Below are 20,889 nucleotides of genomic sequence, written 5' to 3'. Positions count from 1 at the left end.
CACCACGTCTGCACCAAGATGCTCTGTAACTTCCCTGAGCTCTTTTCTGAAAAACTTCAAACTGAAACCTGAATAACGGGCCCGGTGGAGACACCGAGGCCAGAACCTGCCTTCGCCCCGCATCTCAGCCCCGGAGAACACGCGAGGGTCGGGTACTAGGGTGACAACTCCGGCCCGAGGGCAGGGGGGTGGAAGCGCCAGCGCCCCCCTCGGCGGCCGCGCGCCCCCGCCCTTGGCCCCACCCCGCTGCGGCTGCCCCCGGCGCGCCGTCCACACCCCTGCGCGCCGCTCCCGCCCGCTCGGGGATCCCCGGCGAGCAGTGCCGCCGAGGGGGAGGTGTTCGGCCGGGGCCGGGAGGGAGCCAGCAGGCGGCGTCCCCTTTAAAAGCCGCGAGCGCCGCGCCACGGCGCCGCCGCCGCCGCCGTCGCCGCCGGAGTCCTCGCCCCGCCGCGCTGCGCCCGGCTCGCGCTGCGCCCGCCGCTCCGGTTCCCACACCCCGCCGGGGATTGGCAGCCGCCGCCGGACATCAGCCGCCGCCGGCGACCCGAGCGCCCTCGAGGCGAGCGCCGCGCGGATTACTGGGCGCTGCGAGGCACCCGCGCACCGCAGACCCCGCGCGGGTTGGAGCACCCGGCCGTTGCGCGCCACAGCGCGGTGGCCTCGGCTGCCCGGGCCGCGCCGGAGCCGCGGACGGGCGCGCAGAGCGCCGGAGAGTGCGGAGCCAAGCCCGAGCGCCGCGATGCCGAGCACCTCCTGCCGGGGATCGGGGGCTCGAGACGTGCCAGCCGAGGTGTGATCGGACCCCAAGCCGGCCACAAAGGGCACTTGGCCCGAGGGCTAGGACAGCAGCGAGGGCAGAGCGCGGCCACCCGCTTCGGCGGCCCGGGACTCGGCTGGGCTCGCGGAGAATGCGCCCGAGGACGACGGGGCGCCGGAGCCGCGGCTGTTTCCACTGGCCGGCGCTGATGGGGGTGCGCTGGCGGCAGGCAGAGTGATGCGGGGGGGCAGCTCGCCGGGCATCGAGATCGCCGCTGTGCCCTTCCCCGGACCCGGCGTCGCCCAGGATGGCTGCCCCGAGCCATGGGCCGCGGCGGAGCTAGCGCTGAGAGCCCGACCCTCGCCCCCCGGAGTCCCGCAGGCGGCCCCGCGTCCCGCGGGCGCTGGTGCCTGAGGACGACGACAGCAGCAGCCTTTCCTCTCTGCCTTCCCTTCCCTTCCCCGGCCCGCACTCCTCCCCCTGCTCGCTGTTGTTGTGTGTCAGCACTTGGCTGGAGACTTCTTGAACTTGCAGCCTTAACTTGCGCTGCTCCCCGCTTCGCGCCGGTGCCCGCGCCCCGGCGGAGCCGCCTCGCAGCCTCCGATCCCCGCCGCGCTGCAGCCCTCTGCCGGGCCGAGCCCGGGACGCCGCGCCCTGCGCGAGGAGAGGGACTCGGCGGCCGGCGCCGGGAGAAGCCGGAGGCCACGGGAAGGGAGCGGACGCCCGGTCCCCGCGCCAGGTCCCTGGGCCAGAGCTTTTTCCATGTGGAGGCTCTTTCGATGGACGTGTCCCCGCGGGCTTCTTAGACGGACTGCGGTCTCCTAAAGGTACCGGACGCGGGCCCCGGGGTGCGGGGCGGGCGCTGGGCTCGCGCGGCTGCGGCGGCGGCGGCGGAGCCCCCTCCGGGGCGCGGCCGGGCAGGACGTAAACAGACCCCTGTCCGGGGCCACGTGCAGCCCAGCGCGGCGGGGGCGCCCCCTTTCCCCGCGCCCGCACGCTTCCGCCCCTCCTCCGCTCTTCCTCGGTATATTAGTAAGGCTGTTAACACTTAGATGATTAAAAAAAAATTAAAAAGTCAAAGAGCTGCCTTGGAGAGGATGGCCCCTGGGTTTCACCCGTTAGCTGCCAACCTGTACGCCCGTGGCACGGCGCTATCTTCATCAAGATTCTGGGGGAGACCCGCGCTCTCCATCAGAGCCCCGTCCCCCCGTAGGAAAGCGCTGGGCGTTAGGGGTTCTCTCCGCTGGTTGCTAGAAGCACGAGAGGGCCAGGGTCCAGCTCGCGCCGTGGGTTTCCCCGCTGACACGTGCGCGCGTGGAGATCGGCCCTTTATGTAACGCCGGGAAGGTACCTGCTTACGCGACCGCACCGGGGGCGCGCGGGCGGGCGTGGAGCGAGGCGTCCCGACACCCCGCGGGCCACCACCGCCAAGCGGCTTCAGAAGTCCTGGGCCTGAGTTTGCATGGTCTGGAAGTGATGAACTGTGGCTCAGGAAGTTCCGTGCCCTGGTTCTCAGGAAGTCACATGCGCGCGCGTTTATAGGCAAGGGAGCGCTCTGAGTTTGGCTAGGGGCCGCAGGGTGTCACACCAAGCGGTGATCCCCCAGACTCCCAGCATGGCTGCCAGCTCTGGGGTGTGTGTGTGTGTGTGTATGGGAGGGGGGAGTGACAACCACTTAAGTTCAGTGGGGAGGGAGCGAGGGATAAGGCCAACCCCCAAATCAAGTATCAGACGGGCCTAGGCTGGGGTGGGAGAGAGAAAAGTGCTCTGGGTCAGGAACTTGGGGCCCTCCGTTCCCCCACCCCACCCCAAACGTTAGAGCTGTGGCCGCTCTGACGTAGCCAGCAAGTGCTGCAAGGCAGGAGGGCGCCCTGGAGGAGGAGGCGAGCGAGCGCAGCGGGAGCCCAGGCCGCGGGGGCGGGAAGGGAGAGGACTGGGCGGGGAACTCGGGTGACTCACGTCGGCCCTGTCCGCAGGTCGACCATGGTGGCCGGGACCCGCTGTCTTCTAGCGTTGCTGCTTCCCCAGGTCCTCCTGGGCGGCGCGGCCGGCCTCATTCCCGAGCTGGGCCGCAGGAAGTTCGCGGCGTCATCGGGCCGCCCCTCGCCCCAGCCCTCGGACGACATCCTGAGCGAGTTCGAGTTGCGGTTGCTCAGCATGTTCGGTCTGAAGCAGAGACCCACGCCGAGCAGGGACGCCGTGGTGCCCCCCTACATGCTGGACTTGTACCGCCGGCACTCCGGCCAGCCTGGCGCGCCCGCCCCGGACCACCGGCTGGAGAGGGCAGCCAGCCGCGCCAACACGGTGCGCAGCTTCCACCACGAAGGTAAGGCGAGGCGCGCGCCGCAGGGGCAGAGACGCGGGCGGGTTGCTACCCGCAACGCCGAGCACCGAGGCCGGCTGCGGGCATCCCTGGAGAGGCAGTTCGGCCAGGGCTCTGCGGATGCTGTCCCTCCTGCTTCCGTACCGACCTTTCTTAATCTGATTTTCACGCACTGCTCGTGCGGCGGGCCAGCCAGGGATTCCCCGTTGGTCGGTCCGTACCCATTTCCTGGCACGCAGCCAGGAGGGCGACTCCTCCTCCGGGAACCAGAGCGGAATCAAGGGATGGGGAAGACGAGGCTAAATGGCATGCCCCTGGTCAGCTAAGCGTGCAGGAATTCCGCAGTGGGAGAAAGAGGAGGTTTGGGATTTCTCGAAGTCTGTTTGGAAGCCCTTGCTCCATAAATCTGTGTCTCCAGCTTAAGCCAGGGTTTCAAGCTAGACTGAGGCAAGGGCGGAATTCTCAGATAGTCTTGAAAAATCAAAGCCCAGGGCCCCCAAGTCTTCCTAATTTACAGTGGATCTGGGCCTGCGTTGGAAGATTTCGAATCCCTATCTAATCCCCGTGGGAGATCAATTCCACAATCAATCTTATTGTTTCCACAATGACTTTCTTGTCTCATGCTTAAATCTGAGATAGGCTCAGAGTAGAGACAAAGCAAGCCTTCAGATAAAACCTTTTGCAGCAGCTGCCTGTCTTCCTTCGCATGCATTGAAATGTGATTTTTTTTTCTTTTATGATCCTGGATGTGGTTTTCCTAAGGTAGGATATTTCTGCTGGTTTCATCAGAAAGGCATTTAGTGGATTTGAAATGTCTTAGGGCTGCTATGGAGCTCTGTTGCACCTAACTTCTTAGCACCATTAGTCAACTACATGCTACATTTCCATTCTTTTGTTCTTTTAAATGTGCCTTTGGCTTAATAGCTCTAAATACAGCATGCATTCCTGCGAATTCTAGAAAAGAGTGGAGTTACAGATCACAGAACAGCCACTTGCACTGATGTTCCCTTTTCCTTGACGAAAACAGTTTTCTCTCAGTGGGACGTTTTCAAGAATGATGGGTGATAATGAGAAGAAGTCCCAAAGGCAGGTCCCATCACACAAGGTACTTCTCATCCCAGCTGTCACAGTGAAGGGAGCTGGGAGCTGGTAGCACGTGTTCCAGCACATTTTGAAGTAAAGTGTTTCCTGAAGATCTGAGGATCAACATGATCTTTTTCTACCTGTTGAGAATTCAGCCACTGACAGCAGAAGTTGTCTGTGGTCACAGGAGAAAGGTTTTCCTTCCTGTGTCTTCTTTCATCGTAACCATGAGATGGCTACAGGTTCATCACTTCCAGTTGACACAGATTAGAATAGTATTTCTGGATAAAAAGGGAATAGGAGTTAGCTGGATGGGTCTCCTCTTAACGTTCATTTTTAAGGCTAGGAAGGTATGGTGTCTTTCTCATAACTTTGAGAGGAAGATTATTTAAAAATCAAAAGCACCTGAGACTTTGACATGTGTAACTGTTTCAGCAATGAAGTGTGCCTGTGTCTTTATCTAGAAATGGCTTGATCAAGACCTAAGCAGGCTACACAGAATATAGTAAGTTATTTTTGGCCTTAACAGCCAGGGCTGGGTTGATCCGAAGCCAAGAGCCAGGAGCTTCTTCTGGGTCTCCCACGTGGGTACAGGGGCCCCAGGACTTGAGCCATCCTCCACTGCTTTTCCAGGCACACCAGTGAGGAGCTAGATTGGAATTGGAGCAGCTGGGACTCGAACCGGCACCCATATCACATGCTGGTGCTGCAGGCTGGGGCTTTTATCTGCTGCACCACTTAGCACCAGTGCTAAGTGCTTGTGTTTTTAATAAATTTATGTGTTTCAAAGTGTCAGTGCTATGTGCAGGCAATATAGGAGTTACCAACTTGCTTACCAGCAACTTGCGGTAACTCCAGATCTTAATCAAGTAGATGATAGAGAAAAGCTATGTAATTTTTGCCCCTGATGTCAACAAATATGTTTCTTTTCTCATTATGACTCTCGTCGGTCTCTCATTAGGCCAGATGGAGCACTTTTTGAGGACTGTTCATTGTTGTGTAACCCAGGGCTTGGTTTTTTTAAGCATCCTTGTGCCATGCATGGGACTAAAATTTTTTTTTTTAATTTTATTTTAATTTTTATTTTTTGGACAGGCAGAGTGGATAGTGAGAGAGAGAGACAGAGAGAAAGGTCTTCCTTTGCCGTTGGTTCACCCTCCAATGGCCGCCGCGGCCAGCGCACCGCGCTGATCCGATGGCAGGAGTCAGGTGCTTCTCCTGGTCTCCCATGGGGTGCAGGGCCCAAGCACTTGGGCCATCCTCCCCTGCACTCCCTGGCCACAGCAGAGAGCTGGCCTGGAAGAGGGGCAACCGGGACAGAATCCGGTGCCCCGACCGGGACTAGAACCCGGTGTGCCGGCGCCGGCAGGTGGAGGATTAGCCTATTGAGCCGCGGCGCCGGCCGGGACTAAAATTTTTTTAGTAAACCATGTGATGAAGGCTGCTGGCTCAAGAGAAGAATGTAGTCCAAGAAGCATTCATGGACATTTATTTGGTAAAGGACCCAGACACGCTTGTAGGAATTAACCTGGTGTGTGTATGTGTGTGTGTGTGTGTGTGTAGGGGGATTGGATGGATTGATGTAATCACAAGGTAAGCAATGTCATGATGAAGTTCTTTCAGTCAATCAGTGAGTACGATGGGACCTCACAATAAGGTGCTTCAGAACAAAATTATCACTTGTCATTTTTCCTCTTGTAGTTGGTCTGATCTTTTCTACAACAACTGTTATCCTAGAGAGAAGAGGCTTTGCTAAAATTCTGTTTTTTTTTTTTTTTTTTTTCAAAGTCATTAAAACACATCCACCACATAGCCCTTTCAGAACTGCCATTGAGGGTAGAAAAATTAGTTCTTCAACTGGAAAGCGTGTGTTATTTCTCTGCTGCTGTTGGCAATATTTTGAAATTAGTTGACTGTTCCTACAGCAAAAGTCTTCATGCTTTGCAGTCAGGCTGGGTATGAGGGTGGCCGGTCCATAAGCTGATTCTCCAGACATGGCCTGAACTGACTGAATTATTGGCCTCTATGTCTAAAGCTTTCAAGTAGAGCTGAGCTCTGTTACCATAAATATGTGTTATGAAAATATCCATATAATAGTAAGCGTCAAGAAACAATCATTTCCTTGTGAAGAAAAAGATATATCAACAATCCCAGTGCAGATTTGAATATATAGGCACCCCCTAGGTCACCCCCAAGCCCTGGTACTCGCCTGCTGGGCATCCTTGGTGTCCCTGGGTACTTCAGTGTGATTGCTCATTGAGGGCAAGGCTCTGGAGCTCCGTGCTAGCCCTGTTTGCTTTTCCACTTCTTTTTCTAGTGGTTCCTGTATACTCTCATATTGAGCTGTTTTGTGTGTGTTTTTTTTTTTTTTAGAGCTGTCCTTCATATGGTCCAAGAAGTAGTCAGATGATAATAAGAGGGCACCAAAGCATTCCTGAAGAGCTGGAGCTAAGTGACCAGGCTCTCTCTCTCTTTAGTTGCCATTTCCTCTGTGGTCTAATGTGGTTTAATGGGATTTTTTTTTTCATTGTCTGCAGAGTCAAGCAGAATTCTCAAAGCACAGTAATGCTTTATTTATTTTTTTTAATGAAATTTAGCGTACTTGGGGACAAAAAGACAGCCACAGAAAATAGTGGTCCCACAGCCCAGAGGGCTTGTCCACTTGCCTTGCTGCTCCTTTAGTTCTGCCTGCTGTCTCCACCTACCTGGGTGGTGGTACCTTTCTCTTCCTTCATTTAGGACAGCACTCCCCTCATGGCTGTCATGCCATTCAACATCCCTGTGCCCCTAGTGGTTTTGACTCCTCCCCCCATTAGATGTTGCCATCTGTTGGCTAAAAAAGTGAATCACCGCAGTAGGCTCAAGTTTGAAACTCTGCTTAGCAAAGTTGCTCTGACATTGCTTAGTGCCAACTGCTTTATTTACAAAATGGAGATAATCATAGTTTCTCTCTAATCAGTTTGTTGTGAGATAATTAATATAAAGCCATTAGTGCCAGACCAGGCATGAGGAAAGCACTTTGCACATTAGCTATCATTATTGTGATGACTTCTTTTTATTAATATCATGTTTTCTCCTTTCTCTGTGGAAGAGGAGCCAGTGTGGACCCGAGTAGGCTGAGCAGCTTCAGCCCATTCTTGGGGATTATTTTGAGGTAAATGAAGAAATGACATCATACAGATGTAAGAATGAGAACCTCACTTTTGAAGGTCCTTGTTGCCTTATTTTTCTGCATTTCACCCTATTTTTTCAGTCAGAGCTCCATGCATTTGGTTAAGAACCTAGAGACTCACTCACTCACATGGCAGATAAGTCAGAAAGCTCAACTCCTTTAGCAAGTTCCTTTCTTGGGGTATTTAGAGAGAATTAACAATGGTATGAGCCTCCAAGAAAGCATATGTTACCTGTTTGGGTAAATTCACTGTATGGGTATTTTCAGAATTGCTGAGCTTGCTGTAGAAGGCTTTTTGCTTTACTTTATTTCAAATTGGGTTTGAATTTTCCACCCTCAAGAAAAGGTGATACTCCTCCTTTGGAGGAGGACCGGGATGAAGTGGTATGTGGGCTAACCTGGGACAGTGGTTTTCCTGGGTGGGAGGCTTATAGGAACCTCAGACTTACCCTTTTGACCTGACCTTGCAGTCATGGGTGCTGAAACGGGCACATTTGTGTTAGGGTGGGCTGGGGTCTTTGGGCAATAGGTTAACTAAAGTTCAGTTTACAAGTTGGAGGAAGGTTTTCATGTTACCTGTTTGATTTAATAATGCAAAATTTCTCCTTTGTTAAGGCAGCTTACTTCCAGTGAGATTTTGAACCACATGAAATTATTGTTCTTCGTGTTTCTGGTGTAATAGTGTCAATTTTATTTGACTCAGTCTTATCTTTATTTTTTGAAGGGCCACTGTCTTATTTTATGCCTTTATTATACAAATGTCTCTCTGACTTTATTTACCTGTCTTTCATACTTCCCTGGGATATTGTCACTTCATTTTTATCCTCTGGCTATTTGTGTGTGAGGTGTGTGTATGTGGTGTGTATGGTGTATATGTCGTGTGTGTGTGTGATATGTGTGTGTGGTATCTGTGTATATGGTGTGTATGCATGTGGCATATGTCAATGTGGTGTGTGTGTATGTGGTATGTGCATGTGGTGTGTGTATGTGATGTGTGTGTGGCATGTGTCAATATGTGTGGGTATATGGTATGTATGTGGTATATGTGCTGTGTGGTGTGTGTGATGTGTGTGTTGTGTGTATGTGATGTATGTGCTGTGTGTGGTATGTGTATGTGATGTATGCGGTATGTGTGATCTGTGTGGTGTGTATGTGTTGTGTGTGATATGTGTGGTGTGTGTATGATGTATGTGGTATGTGTGGTGTGTGTATGTGATGTATGTGGTATGTGTGATGTGTGTGGTGTGTTTGTGTGGTGTGTATGTGTTGTGTGTGATATGTGTGGTGTGTGTATGATGTGTGTGGTGTGTGCATGTGATGTATGTGGTACAGGTGATGTGTGTGGTGTGTGTATGTGATATATGTGTTGGTGCATGCTGTGTGCATTGTGTGTATGTGGTGTGTGTGATGTGTGTACTGTGTGTATGTGGTGTGTGCATGTGATATATGTGTTGTATGTGTGATGTGTGCATTGTGTGTATGTGGTGTGTGTATGGTGTATGTGGTGTGTGTGATATAAGTGTTGTATATGTGTGGTATGTGTGATGTATGTGGTATGCATGTATGTGTTATACATAATATGTGCTGTATGTGTGTTGTGTGTATGTGGTGTGCATGTGGTGTGTGATGTGTGTGTTGCATGTGTGTGTTCTGTGTGTTCTGTGTGTATGTGGTGTGTGTGTGTGGTATGTGTGGTATATGTGGTGTGTAAGGTGTGTGGTGTGTGTGTGGTGTGTATGGTGTACGTGGTGTGTGTGTGATGTGTGTGTTGTATGTGTGTGGTGTGTGTAATTTGTGTGGTGGGTGTGCATGGTGTATGTGGTGTGTGGTGTGTGTTGTATGCATGTGGTGTGTATGATATGTGTAGTTTGTGTATGTGGTGTGTGTGTATGTGGTGTGTGGTGTGTGTGTGACGTGTGTGGTGTGTTGATGTGTGTGGTGTGTGTGTATGTGGTATGTGTGGTATGTGGGTATGTGGTGTGTTGATGTGTGTGGTGTGTGTATGTGGTGTGTGTAGTAAGTGTGTGGTGTTGTGTGGTGTATGTGGTAGGTATGTTTCTGCTGTGTTTGTGGTGTGTATGTGTTATATGTGTGGTGTGTGTGTGTGATGTGTGTATGTGATGTATGTGGTGTGTGTGGTAGGTGTGTTTGTGGTATGTATGTGTTATGTGTGTGGTATGTGTGTGTGGTATGTGCGTATGTGGTATGTGTGTATGATGTGTGTGGTGTGCGTATGTGGTATGTGTGTATGATGTGTGTGGTGTGTGTATGTGGTGTGTGTGGTGTGTCTGTGGGTTTAAAACTCCTTTCATTTTTAGTTGTGGATTGGGATTCAGAGCTTTTGTGGTGGTTGTGATTTCTCAGGACACTTCTGTTACTGTAGCTGTCCAGTGAATGCCCTGGGCAATTTGCCTTTCCTTCCCCTCCTTGAAAGAAGAGAGTGTTCTTGGGTGCCTTGGATCAGAGAAGGCAAGAGGTCAGGCACAGCTCTGGCTTTGGTGTCACAGGGCCTGAGGATGCTGCTGGTGCTAGCCCTTGCTGAAATAATGCCTTGAAGACAAACACTGGAAGGCACCTGAATCAGAGGGAGAAGGGGAAAAAAGCTAAGTGCAATTCCTGGTCTTTGTTGGGAGCCCCCCAGGAAGAGCCCTGGTTCCATTCATGGGAAAGTTATTTTCATGACTGTGCCTGGTCTGAAGTGCTATTCGCTTACAGAGCATTTAGAATGTGGATGGATCCTGAGAGCTATCCTGAAGAGATCTGGACTAACAGTCCCCAGAGGACCACGGAGGGCTCATTTCTTGGCCTGATGGTCCCCGTGTTTCAGCAGAGGATCTTCAGAACACCCTTCTGTCCAAGTCCCTGCCAGTGCCATCAGTTCTTCTACTAATTTTTATGTTGTTTAGCAAAAAGATGCTGATAAATATGCTGCTCTGGCAATCCACACTTGAGTGTGGACAACGTCTTTAGGACCGTGACCAGTTTGCAGCATCCTTTCACCTAGGATCCTGCTAGAATGCAGACTATCAGAACTGTGGAATCAGAGCCACACTGGGAGGCTGTGGTATCCTGGTTGTGCTGTGGGAGCAGTGCAGTTTTGAGCAATGCTGTAGGAAGCATTACTCCATGATTCGGTATCCAGTGCCCCAGCTGCCCCCAGAACTCCGGCTTACCTTGTGATTACAGTGTTTCTTTGAAAGCTTTGATGGTGAAACTTTACACAGTAGAACTTTAGAGTGAGTGATATGACATAATGCTGTTTTGCTGAGGCATCTAGGTTCTCTGAAGGACACATAGCTGTTTACCTTCAGCAAAAACACAGCCATGAAATGAATAAAAATATAATCTCTTTTATGGTGAAGACATGGGACTGTGACAAAGTTGAGTTTTTTGTTGTTGTTAACACTTCATTCTAACTGAAGTAGGTAAATGTTTTGACAGTGAAAATACCAGATGTGATAAATCTGTAAGAAAGTAAGTGCAAAGATCTCAGATTCTAGTGTTGTTTCCCATTTAATGATAGTGTTGTATCTTTGATGGTTTGCAGATTGTAAGGATTTTAAAGTGCTATCTCATATTTTATCATTTGCTTGGAAAGCAGTACTTCTTAAAATTGCATTCAGGAATCTGAAACCAGAGAAAGCTTTCATGCATGGCCCACTTAAATGGCTATTTTCAAATAACGATGATGAAGACAGACATGGAAGGATTATTCTGTAATAGGATGAGATTGTTCCTTATATCATGAGGATCACAATGGTATTTTTGTAAATTTTTGCAATTATTTTTTGGTTTTGTGTCTTTCCTATATCCTATTAGTAGGTAGGAGTACGATTTTAATATGGTTTGATTTTTGAAACATAGAAGAATTACAGAAGACAAAGTCATTTCTTTTTCTTCCAAAGTCATCTGAAGTGAGATTTTGATTTTTGAGGTCATCAGGAGGTGAGAGAACAACTAGCAGTTGGGAAGCCATTTTTCTTAACATTGGTTGGTCTGAATTCCTGCAGCGTCTCAGTACCACCCGTATGTTCCCAAAGAAGTAGATCCCTGCAAATGCCTTTGTCCCTGGACTTTTGAGCCAAATAGTAGGGTGTGCTTTGCAAAATGTCATCGTTGATGTTGAGTTTCAGAGTCTTTAATTAGGAAACTGAAATCTGTATATCGAGATTTGTAAATCACCTAAATTGCAGAGTAATGTTTTAGAATACCGCTTAAAGGATTGACATTAAAGCCTTTTTTTAAAAAAAGAAATGCAATAATTTCCTCAAATCCTCACTCATTAGACCTCTACTAACTATAGTGCTGACTTTTTTTTTTTTGCCCTGAAGTCTGTGAATTCCAAAGAAATACTTCACCATTTCCCCTACTATTATAGCCACCTGGAAGCTGTGTTCCTACATTGGATCAAAAGCATAACAATTAATTACGAAATTTTGCTTCATTCAGTGCATGTTGACATGAACATATACAAAAAGAAAAAAGGAGACTATATATATTTTTTTACTTTAAGGGTATGTTTTGATTTTCTGGTTGCAGATGTTTTATGTAGATTAAATCAAATCCATAATGAAGTTTGAAAATTCTCATAAATAATGGGGTTGTTGTTACATTTCTAGATTGTCCTCACTTCTCTCACTGAGTGATTATTTTTTTCTCCCCCCCCCCCCCATGTCCTATGTCAATTAGAATCGTTGGAAGAACTGCCAGAAACAAGTGGGAAAACAACCCGGCGATTCTTCTTTAACTTAACTTCCATTCCCCCGGAGGAGTTTATCACCTCTGCAGAACTTCAGGTTTTTCGAGAACAGATGCAGGAAGCTTTGGGAGACGATAGCGGTTTCCATCATAGAATTAATATTTATGAAATTATAAAGCCTGCAACAGCCAACTCGAAATTCCCCGCCACCAGACTGCTGGACACCAGGTTGGTGAATCAGAACACAAGCCGGTGGGAGAGCTTCGACGTCACCCCTGCCGTGATGCGGTGGACTGCACAGGGACACGCCAACCATGGGTTTGTGGTGGAAGTGACCCACTTGGAGGAGAAGCAAGGTGTCTCCAAGAGACACGTGAGGATTAGCAGGTCTTTGCACCCAGATGAACACAGCTGGTCACAAATCAGGCCTTTGCTCGTAACTTTTGGTCACGATGGGAAGGGGCACCCCCTGCACAGAAGAGAAAAGCGTCAAGCGAAACACAAACAGCGGAAACGCCTCAAATCCAGCTGTAAGAGACACCCTTTGTACGTGGACTTCAGCGACGTGGGGTGGAACGACTGGATTGTGGCCCCTCCAGGGTATCACGCCTTTTACTGCCACGGGGAATGCCCCTTTCCCCTGGCTGATCACCTGAACTCCACTAACCACGCCATCGTGCAGACTTTGGTCAACTCTGTGAACTCTAAGATTCCGAAGGCGTGCTGTGTCCCAACAGAACTCAGTGCTATCTCCATGCTGTACCTTGATGAGAATGAAAAGGTTGTATTAAAGAACTATCAGGACATGGTTGTGGAGGGTTGTGGGTGTCGTTAGCACAGCAAAATTTAAATAAATAAATAAATAAATATATATATATTTTAGAAAAAAGCAAAAACAAACCAAAAAAAAAACACAAAAAGGATAAAAAAAAATACCAGTTGACACTTTAATATTTCCCAATGAAGACTTTATTTATGGAATGGAATGAAAAAAAAAACACAGCTATTTTGAAAATATATTTATATCTACAAAAAGAAGTTGGGAAAACAAATATTTTAATCAGAGAATTATTCCTTAAAGATTTAAAATGTATTTAGTTGTACATTTTATATGGGTTCAACCCCAGCACATGAAGTATAATGGTCAGATTTATTTTGTATTTATTTACTATTATAACCACTTTTTAGGAAAAATAGCTAATTTGTATTTATATGTAATCAAAAGAAGTATCGGGTTTGTACATAATTTTCCACAATTGTAGTTGTTTTCAGTTGTGTGTATTTAAGATGAAAAGTCTACATGGAAGGTTAGTTTGGCAAAGTGCTTAGCACATTTGCTTTTTTTTTTTTTTTTTTTTTTTGCAGCGCTACTGTTAAGTTCACAAGTTCAAGTCCAGAAAAAAAAAAAAAAGTGGATAATCCACTCTGCTGACTTTCAAGATTATTATATTATTCAATTCTCAGGAATGTTGCAGAGTGGTTGTCCAATCCATGAGAACTTTCATCCTTATTAGGTGGAATATTTGGATAAGAATCAGACATTAATGATCTAATATGGAAGCCCTCCCCCCACCACCACCCCTTAATTTGCAGAAACAGTAAAGCAGGACCAATAGAAATTGGAAAATGATGAACCTGCAGGAAAGTGAATGATGATTTGTTGCTCTTCTTTCCTAAACCAGGGATCCCTTCAAAGGGACTGATCTGGCCAAAGTATTCAATAAAACACAAGATTTCTTCATTATTGATATTGTGGTCATGTATATTGAAAATTGGTATCTCGTGGCCCTCAGCAGGAGTTGGAAATCTGTTTGTACATTACCATTGCTTTGTCCAGGAGCTCTGTGTGTGCTCTGCAGGGCCTCATTTTCTAACATTGCCCATCACATGGCAAAACGGTGCACATTGTGTTTTAACTGCTCATCCCCTGTTCTCTGATATGCTTGCTTTTCTTTCCAAGGTTGTGTTCAAACACGTTTCTCTAAATGTTAAACTTATTTCAGATAATAAATATCAAAGCTCTGGCTTTTCATTTCTATAAAGTCCAAGCTATAAGTGGAAATGGTGCATTTGTACAGTACTCAAAGTGATGACCTCATGTTTGCATTTCTGTTTCTGATAGTACTTGTTTTAGAGGGAGGTGGGGAAAAGTGAGGAGTGGTTGGGAACTCTCAAGCAAGTCATTTGATAAGTTCTATTTGCACCACAGGCATTACCAGTAGCTCAGTATTTTTCATAGGAACCTTTTAGGGACAGAAAGATTTAAGGGAAAACCGAAGGTTACAAAACAAGCAAAAGCTGGGTAACCCGAGATAAAGTTTCAGAGATGATATCCCATGCCACAGAGGCAACGATGCCAAAAAATTAGAAAGGGAAAGTGTCTGAGATCAGCTTCTAGGTGCACATCTGCCAACTGGCCTGCAGCCCAAACAGAATGAAGTCAAATTAGGCTGGTCAGAGTGAACTTAGCCGTGGCAGGGCTTCTGTGCCCTGGGTTGGAAGCAGATCCGAGGAAGGTTCAGTGGCTATGTTTGTAAAACCAGGGAACCCAGAACTCCTCACTGTTTTACCAGCCATGTTCAATTCCCAGGAATTAGCGTCCCCTCTGATGCTGCTCTGCTGGGTGAAACCTAGGTCTAACCTCCTTTCTTAGCCCCTGCCTTGAAATAGGCTTCAGAGACAGATGTGCTTTGTGGAACAGGTTGTCATCAAATTCTTCCCAGGAACTGGCTTTTGAGGACCATAAACATAGTTAGATTTAGGGAGCTTTGAGCTTCTGTAGACCTTACTTTTCAATGAAGACTGTAATTAAACTTTTACTAATACTAGTTGCCTTTTTAACATCTTTGAGCTTCTTTTTGCAACTATTTCTCTTGCTCTTGCATGGGTGAGAAGGGTACGATTAGAGCCAGCTATGGAGGGCAAGGCTCCTCTGAGTCGAGCAGCCATTCTCCACCCTCCTGCAGGCTACATGGCATTTACCTCTTAGAAAATAATAACCCCTGCGTTTTGCACTTCCAGATTCTCTTGATGAGAGTGTGAAAGGGTAGCACAAGGATGTTCTCCTTTGGTAGTTTGATTTATCTTTTCGATGGCTCTCTGGGTTCTGATTGTCTTGGACAAATTTGCTTCCAATGGTATCAGCTCAAGTGCACTCTCTTGTAATTATATATATTTAATATATTATATATGTATAATCACTGATATGAAATTATATGCAATATATATTACCTATGAATGGATGATGGATTTTTCAGTTTCAGTTTAATTTCAGGTTTTTTTGACCATTGAAAACACTGACTCTCCACAGCTACTTTGAGAAATGATATTCTTACAGGCATTTGCTCTTTTTATAGACCCTATAATAGCTCACAGTGGATATGAGGAATACAGCCTCGTAACTAACCCTGTGCCATTTTTTTTTTAATTTAGCCACTATTCTGTAGGATGTTTTGAACAGTTTTAGAGGTGGACTTTGTGTGTGTGTGTGTGTGTGTACCAACAAGTAACAGTTTCTGAATTCCAGGGATCATCTTGACAAATTTGTCATCTGTTTCTTGTGCTTGTCTCTCCGGCAAGCATCTCCGTTGCTTGGTTTTAACCTGTTTGGCACATCCAAGTTGCTCTCTTCATCTTTTGCTTTCAAAATTTGGGAGGAACAGAAGGTGAGAGGCTTACTGATCTGCCTGTGCTCCCATCTTTTCCTAATTTCTGCTCCAACTGCTGCTTTAAATGGTACCTCAAGAGGCAGGGAATGGAGAGATGACATGCAAACCTGTCTGTATAGCAAGCCACGTCATCACTAGAGAACCTAACTCCATATTTTTCCCTTCACATTTTCATGGGGGGGGGGAATAATAACCTTTATAACCAAGAGTACATAAAGCACCTTTAGAAATAGTGTTTGTACTCTCCCAGAAGATTAGTGTCAGGTATTGATGCACTGAATGTTTCTGTGTCATAGCCTTCTGATCTGTTATGAGGCAAAAGGGACACAGCCATACAGTAGAGAATAAGTCTAGAGGAACTGGGATGTGAACTGGCAGACCATGAAAGCAAGAATGCCCTGGGGCTGTTTCTTCCCTGTTTTATTGTCTGCATGGGATGAGAAGGCTGAGATGGGGAATGAATGTGTGTGTGCTCCAGTCAGGTAAACTGCTTTTCCTCTTGGCTCCTCCCTGCTGACAGAAATTACAGCTTTGCGGTATTTTTTGGGTTAGAAGTTTCTGATTGTTTCCCTGCCTGGCAGACTTCAAAGTGAACTTCTACCTAGGGATCTCTGTGCTATATCAAACCTCTTAGATTTTAATGTGCATCTGAACTCATCAGTAATGTCTTGAAGAGCATGAACGTGTGATGTGTACACAGACACCCCCAGAATCATGTTATAGCATAGATTCTGTTTCAGTGGGGCTGTGGTGGGGCCTGAGAGTCTGAATTCCTTCCAAGCTCCCGGGTGAAGCTCTAATGGATCTTCTCAATTGTAATTAAAGAGCCAGAACCAAATTTAGGCCCTTCTATAAGAAGCAGCACTTAAAGCAAGAAATAAAGACAAACCTGTGTGCTGGACGGCATCTGAATGCATTCTGCCGTATCTGAAATGATGCCCTACATGTTTTTTTTTTTTTTTTCAAAGGCATTCTTTCCCCCACAAGATGACTGGCAATTTTGTGTTCTGGCCACCCTCAGACATGAAAACACTTGGTTGCTTATCTTGTAAAATCTTCTCTGCTTGCTTGCTTGGGCATGTATGAAGTCAGTTTAGTCAAATACGTGTCAGTACATCTATGTGGATGGGGGAGCAGGTGCAAGCCCTTAAAAACGTTCTTTAAAAAAGTTTAGCACTTAAGTCAGTCCACTGAGCTGATCCTGTGTGATCTTAGTGCCAAGCGTCTGAGTTAAAAGTTTTTGCTTTGAAGGCAACAAATATATGTCATACATTTGAAGCATTTGTTTATACTAAAAATGATGCTTGCTTTTTTTTTTTAAAGTTCTAAGACAGTTCACTATATGCCACCACTGAGCCTAGAGGGTGGTATCAAGCTTCCAAGTCTGGAATTAATCTGATATTTGAGGTTTGATATAATGGAAATTGGAATTTTCTCTGCCACAGTTGGCTTCGAATAAGGTCCGTAAGTGAATGGGCTTGGGCTAAAAAGTGCAAAAGGAATTGAAAAAAGGGATCAGCAGGGAACAGTTTTCTGTTTTTGTGTGGAGCTGGCACTTCAGCAAAACATCCTTACTAGGGTCTTTTGTTTCACAGCCTCCTTTTACTAGTATTTAGGAGCACTTTGAAAATTTCTTATAAGCAACTGAGGTTTGAATATCTGTTGAAGAAGTACTAGAATGAATGGCTTCCTAATGTCAGGTACATGCTTTGTTCTATGTGTGTGTGTGTGTGCACATAAATTATATATATATATATATATATATATATATAATAGGGAAACCCAATTTGTTCCTATCTGGAGACCAAATGCTAAGTGTAGAGTGCCTAATTTTTTCTTTGAGTTCATCATTTTGTTGAAGTCTGTAGTTTGAGCTGAGGTACTTGTATAGTGCTCCAGGAGACACTGCCTTCACCACTGCTTGGAAGCTTGTGGCTGCACGGAGCCTTGGGCCCCACTCCCAGACACTGCCAGGAGTGCACTATTCCTGCCGTCCATTCTGATGAGGTCTGCGAGTAAAGCGATTTGCTTAAAGCTCCCCTCTCAAGCAGCGGGGTCTCATCTGGTCTGCATTTACCCTGGAACTGCTTGGCCACAACACCACGAGCGAATAATTATTGAACTATTTTACTGTACAACTATTTCCAAATTGTTGATTTTTTATTGATTTCAGGAGGCAAGCTAATTGCCCCATGGCAACTTGATGTTAACGTTTAATGAAGATCAGGAAACAGAGTTTATGAAAAGCTTTTGTGTAGTAACTGCAAAGTTTCAAGAACTGTTTTATACTTCCTGACAGTACTGGGCCTAGCTTAATGGTTTGTTTTTATTGCTTAAGAGTGTAAACCTTGCTTTAGCCCGGTGTGTGGAAACTATACCCTCATCCCACATTACACACTTTCTCACTGCCTTTTACTCACTCTTGACTTCCTCCTCTGCCATCTACAGTCGGGACTTTTTCTGTTTTAATGGGCTGAAGGGAGTTTCTATCTTTGCAAGCTGAAGAGTCTTACACACACACACACACACAAGTACACATGCACACGCACGCACACTTACCAAGTTAAGTGTCTGTATTGTTTCACTTTGTTTTGGGTGGAGTTTTTTTCCCTGCACTTGGTTGCTAGACGACCAAGCTGACAAAAGTTAAAGATTGAAAAGGCATTTTTAAAGATGCCAAATCTCGGTGGTTGGACTATTTTATCTCTGTCTTTATGTGAAAGGCTTACTTTTCTTACCAGGTTCCCCTGGCCTTTTGTTAGGTGCATGGTTAGTAGATTTTCTCCAGTTCTTAAGGCATTATCTGTTTGAGAACCTTCTGAGTTGTTGTTTCTCTTTGCTGGAACACGCTTCCCACCTGATTGACCAAGAAAAAAAAAACCACCACCCAGCTTAGTTTCCAAGGGTGTGTTGTAAATCACTAATAAAGCTGAGCTCTGGCTCCCAGCTGCTTCGGTTTTAAGGCAAAGAGGTAAAGATTGCATTGTGAGGCAGCTGTCAGCAATACGAGGTTTGGTGTGTAGAGAATAGTGTCTCCAGGAGGCTACTTCTGTGTTGCACCGTAGATAGTATTGAAATGCTTTTAAAAATTCTCAGAGGCCTAATTTTAAATCAAAGTCATTGGCTCATTGCAAGAAGATGCTGCAGGAGTGTGTTATAAATACACGATCTTTATAGATCTGCCAAGTTGGACGTGTGTTCACAAGCTCATCTCGCATGTGTACACAATTTGTAGCTGCCATGCGTTCCTCACCAAAGTCTTTCCTTTTTCCTCCTCCACCCTCTGACGTGCTGCTCCTCCTTGTGGGGCTCCCTTTGCTGGAATTCAGTCAAATCCGTGGAAAACTTGAACCACTTTCCTGATTCATTTACAGGCAGGTTTTCCTGGCATGGGGATCAAGCAAGGGTTCTGAAGTGTGTACATCACAGACTGTCTTGGAAAGTAGGATTCTCTGAAGCCCATCTGGCCTGTGCATGTACATTTGACAGAAAATTCTCCTTGAAAAAAAATCTGACTGAGTTGGAAATTGCTCGATACTTGGTTTAACCAGGAATCCAATAACCCTCCAAAGCATATTACTGTTGTCAATTTCACAAACCATGACGATAACTTGCTGAAACAGTCAATCTATGAAATGAATCAGGGTGTAAACTTACTGACAATAAAGCACTAAAGAGAAACAGGAAAAGAGTCCCAGGGGAAAATTCCAATATTTCCTAATCTCACAGGATTTATTGTATTTTTTTGTCAATAGATGGCTTGGCTGAATAATAGAAAATGAAGAGAATTGGAGAAGTCAGGACATATATATAAATATGCATATTTATATATATAAAATATGTATATTTGTATATATATATACACACACATAATCTTACAAGCACATACATTGAAGGCTATTTCAGAAGGTTGTAGGAAATGGAATTGAAAGAGAAAATTTTTTTCAATGCAAAAAATTTCTAAATCCCTACAGTTTTTTTTTTATAGTATGAATTTTCCACAAACTTTTTGAAGACCCATGCATGGTACATGAATGAGATCAACACAGCTTTCTGTGGCAGATGGATAATTTTTAAATACTTTAAAAACTTGATGGTCCCTTTCTTGTTTGGAAAAGCTCTCAGAACATACTTTTAAAAAATATTTATTTATTTACTTTTATTTTTATTTGAAAGGCAGAGAGATGGTGAGAGAGAGAGAGATCTTCTACTGGCTGGTCCACTCCCAAAATGTCTGCAAAAACCAAGGCTGGGCCAACTGGCAGCCAGGAGCCTGGGATTCAATCTCAGTCTCCCATGTGGGTGGCAGGGACTCAAGTACTTGAGCCATTATCTGTTAGAATGCAAGGAAAGGAGCTGGGACCCAAACCAGGCACCTGGAGATGGGATGCAGGACTCCCAAGTAGTGTGTTAACCACTGTGTCAAACGCTCACCTCCAGAGCTCTCTCTATTGAACTTCATTGAAACAAATATTTCTGGCTGAAAGAGACTCCAAATTTCAGGAATTCCAGAACCCTTTTTTTTAATATTCATTTTATTCATTTGAAAGGCAGAGAGTTACAGAGAGAAGGAGAAAGACAAAGAAGGGTGTGTGTGGAGAGAGAGAGAGAGAGAGAGAATATCTTGCATTCATTGGTTCACTCCCCAAATGGCTGTCAGGCCACAGTCAGGAGCCAGGAACTTCATCTGGGTCTCCCACATGGGTGCAGGAGCCCAAGCACTTGGGCCATCTTCTGCTGCTTTCCCAGGCACATTAGCAAGGAGGTGGATCCAAAGTGGAACAGCCAGAACTCTAACCAATACCCATATGAGATGCTGGCATTGCAGGCAGTGGCTTAACCTGCTGCACCATAATGCTGGTCTCCAGAATTTTCTTCCCAGGAACAGTTTCCCAAAGTAAACTATAGCCATTCCTGATACAAAGGTATCAGAATTTATATCAATATTGTATTTGGAAAAAATTATCTTTGGTGGGTTGTCATATGAGATAATATAGAAAGGGTCTTCACAAAGATTCTCATGGAAAAAAAGCATGATATGAGTATAGTATTCCTGGATTTCAAAATTTCTTTCACCAAAACAAACTGTTTTTTATTTTAAACTTCATTTTCCTTCAGTTGTTTTGAGTACCCTCTGTAAGTGAGCTCTCTTGGAAGTATCCTCCATGCCTGAGTATCCCTTTCCAT

At 46.2% G+C, this 20,889-nt stretch overlaps 1 protein-coding gene across 1 annotated transcript; it reads left to right on the top strand.

Annotated features, from left to right (window-relative positions):
* The first annotated feature begins 1,442 nt into the window (after window positions 1-1,442).
* Window positions 1,443-14,056, top strand: BMP2 (bone morphogenetic protein 2). The gene is made up of 3 exons (XM_062203882.1): window positions 1,443-1,584; window positions 2,734-3,083; window positions 12,025-14,056. Exons 2-3 carry the CDS (start codon window positions 2,741-2,743, stop codon window positions 12,867-12,869), a joined length of 1,188 nt encoding a protein of 395 aa, XP_062059866.1. The 5' UTR covers window positions 1,443-1,584; window positions 2,734-2,740; the 3' UTR covers window positions 12,870-14,056.
* The last annotated feature ends 6,833 nt before the right edge of the window (window positions 14,057-20,889 follow it).

The sequence above is a fragment of the Lepus europaeus genome, chromosome 10, assembly GCF_033115175.1.
Source record: "Lepus europaeus isolate LE1 chromosome 10, mLepTim1.pri, whole genome shotgun sequence".
Lineage (NCBI taxonomy): Eukaryota > Metazoa > Chordata > Mammalia > Lagomorpha > Leporidae > Lepus > Lepus europaeus.
This window is presented reverse-complemented; position numbering and strand designations above follow the sequence as displayed.